Source organism: Sylvia atricapilla, chromosome 15 (genome assembly GCF_009819655.1).
Source record: "Sylvia atricapilla isolate bSylAtr1 chromosome 15, bSylAtr1.pri, whole genome shotgun sequence".
Lineage (NCBI taxonomy): Eukaryota > Metazoa > Chordata > Aves > Passeriformes > Sylviidae > Sylvia > Sylvia atricapilla.
This window is the reverse complement of record NC_089154.1, coordinates 15,700,688-15,712,192: the sequence shown is the minus strand read 5'-3', so window position 1 is coordinate 15,712,192 and position 11,505 is coordinate 15,700,688. Positions and strand designations below refer to the sequence as shown.

The following is an 11,505-nucleotide window of genomic DNA, read 5'->3' as shown; positions in this document are numbered from 1 at the left end:
AGACTAGCGAAAGGCATAGCTAGGCAGAGGTTTCAGGACTAAAAAAATTCTTCTGTTTCATCAAAAGAAGTTCAAGATGAGAATAGAATTTGATTTATACTCTACTTGCCACTAAAAATTCGTTCTTAGAAGCCCAAACATCCCTACTCCGCTCCCATGAAAGGAAACCACGCCGTGCCATGCCAAGCCAAGCTAAGCTAAGCTAAGCCAACCGAACCGCCCCGAACCGAACCGCACCGCCCCAGCGCTGGCAAACCCAACGCAGGCCCAGCGCCGCAAAGGTCAGCGCAGGCCGAGGCACCTGAGCCCCGCCCCCGCGCCGCCTGCCAGCTCTGATAGGCCCTCCCGCCGCGGAAGCCCCTCAGAGCCGCGGCCGCTCCTCCAATCAGCCGCGGCCGGCCGCAGGGGGCGGGGCTCCACCCGGCTCGAGCGCGGCCCGCCAGACCTGCGCGCGCCCGCCGTTGGACCAGGCCTTCTTAAGTCGCGGGCGGCTCCCACAGCGCCAGAGGTAAAAACTGATTCAGCTTTCTGCCGGAGCTGGTGGGAGCGAGAGGCACGAGGAAGTGACCGGCTTTGGAGTAGCCGTGCGCGGATTTTTTTTCCGGCGCTTCGTACTCAGGCATTGTTAGGGTCACCTCCGGGTCCTGGGCGCGAGGATGCGTAAGGCGTGACGATAGGCTCACGGACGGATCGGGCCGAGGGACAGAATAGCCCTTTCGCGTTCCGCGCCGAGGCGAGAGGGAGGGAAACTCCGGAGTGGAGACAAAGCGGCGGGAGCGGGAACATCCGGGTCACTGGCGCGGCCTCGATCCGGGACACGCGCGGCGGCGGCGGCTCTCGGTGAGGCCCGGCCGGGAGCGGGGCTGGGGCGGCCCCGGGGCTGGGGAGCGGGGCCGGGCCGGGCCGGCGGCCCTTGCCTGCTGCGGGACGGGAGGGGAGCGGCGGCCACGGGCGCGCGGGCCCGGCGGCTCCTGCCTTGCGGCTGGGCCGGCCGGCGCGGCGCTGGCCGCCCGCGGCTCCGGGCGCCCGCGGGTCTCGGTGGCGGCGGGCGGAGGTCGCCGAGCAGGGCGGGGGGCGGCCGGGCCTGCGCTGCCGGGCCCGCCCCACCGGGGGCTGCTCCGGGAGCGGCGGCGGGCCCGGGCTGCCCCGTGCAGGCCTTGGGCGCTGCCCCGGGCCCTCGCGGCGCCGCCGGGACCCGCGGCCCTCGGCCTGGGGCCGTGCCCGGCCCTGGGCTGTTCTCGGCACCCGGCACCGGCCCATCGCATCTCCTCCTGATTAACTCCGCTCGGCCCCTTCTGCCTTTCTCTTGCCGCGAGCACAGGAGACTTTCTATCCCAGTCCAGAGTTAGCGTGCTTTGATTAAAGCAAAGACCGCGGCTTTCTCCACCCTGCTGAAAAATAAAGTTTGTATAGTTCAGGCCAGACTGCTTCGATAATAATTTCTTCCTGTGCTAGTATTTAGCTTGCAAAGTACAAATGTGAGGCTAGCAATCTTAACGTTTGGGGTTTTGTTTTCTTGCTGTTTCGAATCAATAAGTCGTACTGAAAGTTCTTGAACCTCAAAGAGCATTTTGTTGATGTCTTTAGAGAGTTTCCTGTGGCACGGGAACGATTCTTTGCGAGATGTGCATTTTGTGTGTGCAAGTAGGTTGTTCCACCCCCTCGGAGGGTGTAAATGGGTAAGGTATTCTGTAATGGGGCACAAAAATCTGCATCTGTGATGAGCTTGATGGTTTTGTTTTATTCTTTTTTTAAAGTAGGCAGTAACAGCAAAGCGAGCAAAGGCAAGCTACTGAGTAAATGTGGAAGTTTCTGTTAACTTTCTGAGTTGGTGGCAGTAAAAGGGGCATTACTACCTCCTAATGGCAGGGATAAGTTTGGGGGATTAAACTCAAAACGTGAAGACTGGTCTCTCCCACCTTTATGGTGATTGCAAAATAGGACTGAATAGACTTCTCTGTGCAAAATTCTTTCTGGTAACGTGGTACATCAATAGATTGGGATATAGAGAGTATTTGTTGACGCTTAGCAGACTGTTTTTGAGGGGATGCTTAACTAATGGGATCTTTGTTTTTGAGATCGCCTTTCAGGCTTCTTTGTCTAATCTTTATTTTCTAGTAGTCTGATGAGGTTTTAGATGTTTGTCTGTTCTTGTCCATATAACTGAAGTCTGTGGAAGCCATGCATATGAAGCCTGTCCTCTCATATACACTGAATTTTTTCAGTGCTTAACTAAGTCAAATGCCTCAGGATTTGGGAAGCTGTTTGCACAGCATTAGAAAAATCTTTGTTGTACTAAGGCACAGTAAAAGCAAGTAGGATGCATGGCCTGAAAATTCAGGATTTTTCCAATTACTTGTAAAGTTACTGGATTAGTGATCTGCAGTAGATGTTTATTTACACTGTTTATTTACCCAATGAGAAACTGGCATTTCCCTTGTGCATGTTGTAATGAATTGGCTGTTGGCCACAGGAAATTGAATAAATGTATTTGAAAGCATCCTGTAATGCATCTTTTGGCAGAAAAGGTAACTGAGTTTAGTGAACTAGGGAAGAATATTTGGATGGTTTATAAGCACATACAGTTTTCTCAACCTGTGATGGAAGGTTTGTGTTAGTACAGTGGTACTAATGGTACTGGTGGTACCAGGTACCAAAAGCACAGCTGAAAATCGTGCTGTATGCTCAGTTCGTTTACATCTCTTGCGAGGGCATGGGCTCACAACATGTTAAAACTTGCTCCTTGTATACTTTGATTAAGGGAGAGGTTTTTTTGTTGTTTTGGGTTTTCTGGTGGAGTATTTTTTCTTTCACTTCCACTGGTATTTCTTTTAATGGCTCTGCATCTCCTGCTTGTGAGCAGACTAAAATTTGAAGTCATGTGTACACATTCACTAAGTCCTACGTGTCTTCTGCAATAATTAAAGTATAGGTGTGTTTGTGGGCATAATAGAGGAAAATTGGACTGAATATAGGAATATTTTTGTGTGTGTGCATGTTCACTGAGTGTGAATTGTCCCTTTCAAAAAGCTTTATCTGACATTATTTTAGTTGCTGCTTTGAAGGTGAATTAAGGAATATGGTCATCCAGGCAAAACTGGCTTAAAAGGTTGAAGAACGGATTTAAAATACAGGTTGTCCTAGGAACTGCATAAATTGCTTAATCTGGTGGTTTAAAGATCTACAGTTCATATGCTTATAATAGTAGTAGACTGCAGCACTTCTTATAAGTAATCAGCATTTTGAGAGGTGGTGAAATTTTGCATAATTATAACCAGTGTGTAAGTGTTCGTTTTAATAGAGGGGTGACACTGCTTTCATTCATTCTGTGAGCTTGTGAAGTGGAAGCATTCCGCTATTCTGCTGTCAAAAAGGCTTCTTAGGTACATGTGCAGTTGAGAAGAGACTGGCCTGACTTCTCCCACTGCCAATTATCAGCTCTTATTTAAAATGTGTAGAAGTGCAGTTATGAGGATTAAAACCTTCACTGGAACTTGACCATGTGGCCAGTGAAACCCTGAGTTTATATACAATTTGACAATGAAAATTCAACTCTCACTGACTACTGTCCTGGGTGAATGGAGAATCCTCCCTGGGATTTGAAAGCATCACTCGTGCAGTCATCCTGTCTGGAGCTGTTGTTCTGTGTCAGTAGTGAATGACCTGTGCTCTGCGTATTTTTTATGTAGTCGTGGTCACCATGCCTGGCTGTTGCTAAGGCAGTGAAGGTGCAGAAATATTCCTCATTTTATACTGGAATTGAAAATGTGTCTTGTGGAATGAGCTGTGTCCTTAGCTCAGTTCTGTGTTGCTTCCTGTTCCTGCTGTTGTCTGCAAGTTTCATGGTGGCATGACTGCAAAACTAAGATGACTTTGTTAAATTCTATGCCCATGTTGCTTTTGTGTGGAATACTGGCTTTCAATAGGAATTTACCCCAAAAGTAATATTTCTCATTCCCATTTGCCAGAAATGGGGTTAATGCAGGTGTTTGCCTGCAGAAGGAATTTGCCATGCCTGATGTGGTGTAGCAGGGAGATAAAGAGTGTGTCAGTTGCACAAGTGGGAAGTCTGAGCACTTCTCCCATTACTAATAATGTTTCTGTTGTCAAGCTATTGCCAAAGCTGCTTCTGAGATGGAGTTCAAATATAAAGCAATAGGGTAAGGATGTAATTTTGTAGGTCAAATCCAGTAACTAAGAGTTTGATGGCATGGGGAAACTTGATGTTATTACAGATGAAGAATTCTGCAGGCTGCTCAGAAACGTGCATCTAGGTTACTGAAGTGAAAAATGAGAGGTCAAAATAATTCTTGAGTGAGCAGGGCTTATAAACACATAGTGCATTGTTTATGCTACAAGTAAAAGTATATACTAACAGCAATTACTTTTGTTTCAGAGGGAATCTGAATATGTCTGGCATAGCTCTTAGCAGACTTGCACAGGAGAGGAAAGCCTGGAGAAAAGATCATCCATTTGTAAGTATGGAAACCACCAAATTTCTGACTGCAGTTGTTTCAGTGTTCTGGTGATGATCTTTTCATTATCCTGATAGGGTTTTTTTAAATTAAAATTAATATTTTTAAGTTTAAAAAAAAAAGCTGTTTAAAACTGTGTAGTGCAAAAGGAGTTAACTTGGTGTAATGATAAAATACATCATGAAGTATTTTAAGTACATCTTGTCCTCATCCTATGTGTTTTTGCCTTAACTCAGGGATTTGTAGCAGTACCTACAAAAAATCCAGATGGCACTATGAATCTAATGAACTGGGAGTGTGCTATTCCAGGAAAGAAAGGGGTAAGACTGTTTTCCTGACTTCTTATTTATGGCAAAAAGTAAGCATGTGTATGGTGAGAAGTTGTCATGTGTTACACTGACACTTGAGAATTTAACTTACATGTAGTTTAATAAAGAAGTTTGTATCCTGCTGCCACTTCAGAATTGAAAGTGCTGTGGACTAGGAGTATTGGATAAAGTATAACATAAGAGTGTTCAACTGTTGCCACTTAGCACCTTCAGAATACAAGTTTTCAGGAGAGTGTTCAAGAGTCTTGTACTGAACAAAGTGGAGGTTGTCTTCTGCTTCTTCTGAAACACTACTAGTAATTACTTGGGGTTTTTAATTCTTTCTTTCTGCTCTTTGGTGTGCCTTACCTTTTCTACTGCCTTTTGCCAATTTGCTTAAATACCCTTATGATCTTGTTTCTTAGATTCTGAGAAGACTCTGTGTAGGAAAACCTGCAGGATCTGTGATGCTGCCTTAGTTGAATGCTGAACACAGCATTGCTGTTACAGTTATTAGTTTTGGTGGTTGTCTGTGCACAGCATTAGTCAGTTCTTAAAGATGCACTGACAAATAATCTAACACAGTGTAAGGAAAAACTCATCCCCTTGTGTTGTGCCAAAACAAGATTATCCCTCATAACAGTTAGTGTACCTTATTGAGATGTCACCTTTAAATACTTAGGTAAAATTTTTATGCAATACAAAATCTTCATGGTATTGCTTTGAAGTTTTGTAAACCATAGATGGTGCAAACAAGGCCTTAAAGTCAGCTTCATGTATACTAGAAAATGTGTCACACCTGGAAAAGGTCAGTTATGCTGATGTGATGCCTGCTAATTAAAAAAAAAAAATATATTTAATAAGAAACAGCCTGACTTATTCATCTCTACCAGACCAAGCAGTTGCTCTCTATTGCCTTTGTGTTTGGAGGCTTCCTGTGCTGCAGCTGCTTCCCCTTAGATGAGTAGTTGAAACCACCAAAACACTTTCTTGTCAGCCAGATGAAATATTGAAGTGGTGTTAGTCCGGGGTTGGACACTCCTTTCACTCATTTGACATTAAATCACTTGTTAGCTACTTAAAATTTGACTGAAAAAGCTTCTGCAGCCAGTACTGCAATGGTCTTGCTGATACTGCTGTCATACTGTCAGCCTTAGTAAGGCTTCTGAGTGTCTGCTGCCTGTCACACACAAGGTACATTGCTCTGTCAGAAGCACAAAAACTTCAACTCTTCTGTTCTTCTGTGGACACTATTAAAAGCTATTAGTCTTCCTCTGACTGAAAGCAAACAAAATAGGTTGTTTATTCTATCAAAAAGCTAATATTTTCATAAAAGGAACTCCTCTGAGAAGGTATGGAGAATAGACTTCTAGTTGTTGACAACTGACTACAGCAATTTAGAACTAGTTCTTTAAATACACAGTAGCAAGTGGATTCGAACTCCTTCACTTTTGGAAATGTGTTATCTTATTAATTCTTAGCATATTTTTTTTCCTTTTCCAGCTTGATACTTTGCATAATGAATAACAGTGGCAACAGAGTGATTTTCTCTTTTCACATGCGTTTTTGGGTGTTTTGTTTTGGTTTTCATTCAGCTAAAAATCAGATAATTCATAATTAACTCTTCATTAACTTTTTACAGACACCATGGGAAGGAGGATTATTTAAACTACGGATGCTTTTTAAAGATGACTACCCTTCTTCACCCCCAAAATGTAAGTAAATTTACTGAAAACCACAAGTTTATTAAGTGTTGACATAATCCATGAGGTTCTTATAAATGATTATTACTTTCTTACAGTTTTGTTTTGGTTTTTTTTAAAGACACATTGCTTTTTCTTTTTTCCCTGCCCACTTTGCATTCAGAAAGTTGTGATTAAATCAGTTAAGTGCTTGATACATCAGAACTGGGAAGGAGAGGGAGATTGGTGTGTAGATTCCCTCAGAGTGTGACAAAAGCATCTCCTGAAATGCTCACTACATCCTCAGCTCTCCTTGGAAACTAATCTGTAGGCATGCTTTGACTGAATCCCAGGGTTCTGTCTGTTAACTTGGTATTCTAAGCTAAGAACTCAAGACAGGATCTTCGAAAAAGGGGTTCTATAACTTGAACCTTTTAATCAACTTGCTCTAAAACATGAATCTTACTTTTCTGCTACTATGTATAACAGATCTTCAGATACCTAGTTTCCTTATTAAGTTTTTGGACTGGATTTTCTTTATACCATCTCAAACTTACCTATTATAGAAACCTGAAAGCATCTCTTGCCTTGCACCATTTCTTGGTTCTTGAGTTGGTTACCATCTCAAACCAATGACAGTGATTACAAACAGCTCTTTTGATGACGATTTATCTCTCATCACATTAGTACATTTCAACTCTATTTCTGGCTACTCCTTTTGTTTGATGCCACCTAAATACATGTAACACAGGGAGAAACATCTCTTTTTTTTTTTTTTTTTTTTTTAACTGAAAACATTTCCCATTATTTTCTTGAAAAATACCAGCTTTCACATCCTGACAGTGTTAAAGAAATTGTCACGCCTTAAAATAAAATATAGGTGTGACTGATAAGACTCCCTGCCACTGAACTTCATAGGGCAGCAGGACTGTTATGTCTTGTGAATATTTGCAGTGTCAGATGGAATAGAAAACTGTGCTAATTGGTAGGTATTTCATGTATTGCAAAAGGAGTGTTCATTGCTTCACTCAAGATGCTGGCTGATGCATTTAAATCCTGCAAAGATTAAATGCAATGCCAGAATATAGATAGATGGCAGAAGGAAAGCTGCACAAGCCTTCATTTAATCTTGTAATTTAAACATGATTCTTCTTGTTTGGTGCATCTTGATTATACATACGAAAATATGAAACTGAAAAAAATGTTTGGAATTTAAGTCATCCTTGTATGTGATTTTCATTATTCTAAAGTGAGGAGAGAAAAGATCAATGAAGGGTAGTATCTTGCCTTTACATAGGAGTATGTGAGGCTGAAAAAACAGAATTGTTTTTGAAGGGTCTGTATCACAAAGCTACTACATGTTACTTTGCCACTTTCCATTCCTAAACCAAAAGATTGCCAGTCAGAAAGACAATGTTAGAGTGTCTGGATTGATACCACAGATCACAGACATGGTGGAGTTTTTCTTTTAGGTGCAGGCTGAGGCAAGAAAAAAACTATTATTAATAGTTCCAAAATCTGTGGGGTTTTATTTGGGGGTTGGGGGTCTTTTGCAGTGTTGGTTTGGGCATTTTTGGGGTTTTATTTTCCTCAACTGATCTAACCCAGCTCTCTGAACTTCCTCTTAGCACTCTATGCAAGTAATTTCCTCTTCTTTCTCAGGTAAATTTGAACCACCGTTATTCCACCCAAACGTGTATCCTTCAGGCACCGTGTGTCTCTCCATCTTAGAGGAGGATAAGGACTGGCGGCCAGCAATCACAATTAAACAGGTCATTAATTGTACTTAGACATATTCTTAACACTTTTGCTTTGCTTGCTTATCTGATATAAGGTATAAGAATATAAGATGTTCAGTGTGTGTTCCTAAATTGGTTTCTAAGGGGTTTTCACTGAATCTCTATTAGTAATATCCATACTATATGCCTGTTACTTTTATTCCTTTTTCCATAGATCTTGTTAGGAATACAAGAACTTCTAAATGAACCAAATATTCAAGACCCAGCTCAAGCAGAGGCTTACACAATTTACTGGTAAGTGTCTTTGCCTATCAGCTGGAAAGCTGTCATATTGCCTGTGGTTGTTTGTTACCTGTAGTATAACATGCAGATGTTTTTACTAGTGACATGGGGAATTTTCCTACCTTCCTTTGTGACTGTATTCTGTGGAAATGCCTAGACTGTATTGAACTGCTCTTCTCACTTTGTACTGTCAGGGTACTGGAGTTTGTTGTTAATGGCCTTAGGTCTTAGTGTGAGTGGAGAGTAGAAAACTTCAGATGAACGAGGGAATGTTTGAGCTGGTCTTGAGATGAAGTGCAAACCGTTTCAAAGAGACTGGGACAGTATGAAGTCAGTGCAGTCATTTGACAACAGGTGGTATTTGGGAAGTAACTAGTTGAACAGTACCATACTTGTTCAGAAATGTCTTTAATTTAGTGTCGTGTTCCGTGAATTGCTATCAAAAGGGTTTGCCTTCAGCAAGGACTTCCATTTCTCTTCAGTATGAAACTAAATCTGTAATACAGCCTCTGATTTCTCCAACTGTAATTACCCTTTCTCCTTCCAGCCAAAACAGAGTGGAATATGAAAAGAGGGTTCGAGCACAAGCCAAGAAGTTTGCACCATCATAAGCATTTGTCATGCAGCATCTTTAAAAGGAAGGGATTGGTTTGGCAAGAACTTGTTTACAAAACTTTTGCAAAATCTAATGTTGCTATGTACAATTAATATCCACATAAGGGGAGGGGGTTGTATGTGTGCCATTTTCCATATTCGCCAGTTGTATACAGTTCTAAATTTGCTGAATTGCCCCCAGTTTTTTCATACAGGGTCTCTTCCTTCAGTCTTTTGTATTTTTGATTGTTATGTAAAACTTGCTTTTATTTTAATATTGATGTCAGTATTTCAACTGCTGTAAAATTATAAACTTTTATACTTCTATAAATTCACTAGTATCTCTAGTTCCTTTGCTATCTGATGCAGGCATGCTTTAAAATGTTAGAACTATATTTAGCCTCTAGCTGGCTGTATGAAAAAAAGAATCATGCCCTCCACCCCCTTCCCTCCCTGAATTTGTTTTTTCTATCTTTCAGAAATTAGGTTGTTATTGCTTAAGAGCCTCTGAGATCCAAAGTTAGCCAGCATCCTTATTCTGCATCACTTTCTTTGTGTTTATATGGCATTCTGTCTGTGTTGCTGTTTAGAGTAAATAAACTGTTTATATAAAGGGCTTTGTTTCATTTATCTTCATTAAAATTATTAAAAGACTGTGATTTAAATGGCTCTGAACACAATTCAGTGCAAGTTCTGTGTTTAAGGCTGCATTTGCCTTTTGTTGAGATGTCACCTTCATTTGTTTTGCTCGTGCCTGACCTAGAGCCTGTATTGGCCTTTCCTTGGGCTGTGTGTGGGAACTGCAGCAAGTCAATTCCATCAGTTCTCAAGCAAAGACCAACTGTTTACTGCATTATGGGATCAGCACACTGCTGTGACCATGTTAATATAAAACAACAGGAGCTTTAGACTGATATGAACAATAACAGAAGTTGTCCAAGGAATGCTGAGGATTTTTAATGGTGCTTGTTTATCAGAAATGATTTTGTGCTTTTCCATATGTTAATACATATAGCTTCTAGAGAAAGGACGTGCTCTATGCAATTACAGCTTCCTTCTGCAAAGGAAATCTGTTAAATTATGTAAGTTACTTTCATATATGTCAAGCTGATATGCCTTCTATTAAACTTTCACTGCTTTTTTTTAAGTTAAAATTATTCTGCAAAACAAAAAAATGTGAAAAGCTTTCTTTCATCTGAGCTTAGCTTCTTCAGTACTTTTATTAAAAAACTGCTACTGCTCAACACTTAATCTAAATTACACAGCTCTGTTCCCAGATCTGTTTTGTTTTTCTGCATTTGATTACATTATTACATTGCATTATTGCTTTATAATATAAAAGCATTCCCCCATATCAGAATAGCTGTCATGGTCACATTATTCTCAGTCCTTTATAAATGACACTGAATTGCTTTCTTGTCACTATCTAAGAAATCCTTGCTAAAACAGAACATTTAGGAAGGATTTCATATGTGTGGGGAAGTTATTGAAAAAACTGAATCAAAGGAAAAGTCTCCTTATAGAATTAATATACTTGTGCTTCTGGTTTTTAAAAGGGAAATTGAGTATTTGTACCAAGCAAACTGCTGCTGTTACTCCCAGCTCTAGCTCGAGCAGTGCCAGTATTTAACCCCTCTAGTAGCAGAGGGACAAGAGGAGACGGTCCTGTGACGTGAAGAACTTTGATTTGTGAAGGTGAGTCTATAAATTTTTCCTTAGTATGTCCAATTCCACTGTAGGATTGCTAAAGTTTAGGTTTCAGTTGGGTGCTTGAAACTCCAAAGAGTATTCTATTTAAATATCTACAAAACAACTGCTAACAGCTCATTTTCACTACACAAACTGGCAGGCATAGGGAAAAGTGACCTAAGATACCAGTGCTGGTGTGAGTGCCACAAAGCTTTGAGGGCCACACAATCAGTATTTCTGACTTGGTACAGTACCACTTTGAGCAATTAAAGTTCATGGAAAGACATACTGATACATTAAAGCAATTCCAAGAAGCATTTCTTCCTTTCAGGCTTAGCTGAATTTATTCTTAATAGATGAAGTAGATGAAATACATGTGGCAGGTCAGCCTGCAGCAGGTCAGGGAGTCCCTATGGGTAGGTACTGTGAACAGGATAAGAGCTTAGTCATGTTTTCATGTTGAAATATAGACCAGAATTTAAAGTTTACCTACTATACTATTAGTTAAAAATAATCCCCTATAAACTTTGTAGACACGTTGATTAGAACACAGGGTTGTTTATTTTTTAACTTGTAACTAAGCTTCAAGCTCCTTACAAAATATTTTAACATTCCATACTTACCTAAAAATTAAATAACATTGGGCCCTTGTGCATAAAAAGATCTACAAACCTGCATAGAGACAGCTTTGCTAAGCACCAGGTTACAGGTGAAAAAGACACACTCAAATATTCAC

At 41.2% G+C, this 11,505-nt stretch overlaps 1 protein-coding gene across 2 annotated transcripts; it reads left to right on the top strand.

Annotated features, from left to right (window-relative positions):
- The first annotated feature begins 412 nt into the window (after positions 1-412).
- UBE2I (ubiquitin conjugating enzyme E2 I) lies at positions 413-9,693 on the top strand. 2 transcript variants are annotated; one of them, XM_066330345.1, is made up of 7 exons: positions 413-508; positions 4,397-4,475; positions 4,712-4,795; positions 6,426-6,498; positions 8,128-8,237; positions 8,419-8,498; positions 9,034-9,693. In XM_066330345.1, exons 2-7 carry the CDS (start codon positions 4,410-4,412, stop codon positions 9,095-9,097), a joined length of 477 nt encoding a protein of 158 aa, XP_066186442.1. In that variant the 5' UTR covers positions 413-508; positions 4,397-4,409; the 3' UTR covers positions 9,098-9,693. The 2 variants fall into 2 exon arrangements, with proteins under 2 accessions (XP_066186442.1, XP_066186441.1); XM_066330344.1 differs by lacking the exon at positions 413-508 and adding an exon at positions 524-840.
- The last annotated feature ends 1,812 nt before the right edge of the window (positions 9,694-11,505 follow it).

Coding starts and splice junctions, on each gene's coding strand:
- UBE2I (XM_066330345.1), top strand. CDS start 4,410: ATGTCTGGCATAGCTCTTAGCAGACTTGCACAGGAGAGGAAAGCCTGG. Junction 4,796..6,425: donor CTATTCCAGGAAAGAAAGGG/GTAAGACTGTTT, acceptor AACTTTTTACAG/ACACCATGGGAAGGAGGATT. Junction 8,238..8,418: donor CAGCAATCACAATTAAACAG/GTCATTAATTGT, acceptor CTTTTTCCATAG/ATCTTGTTAGGAATACAAGA.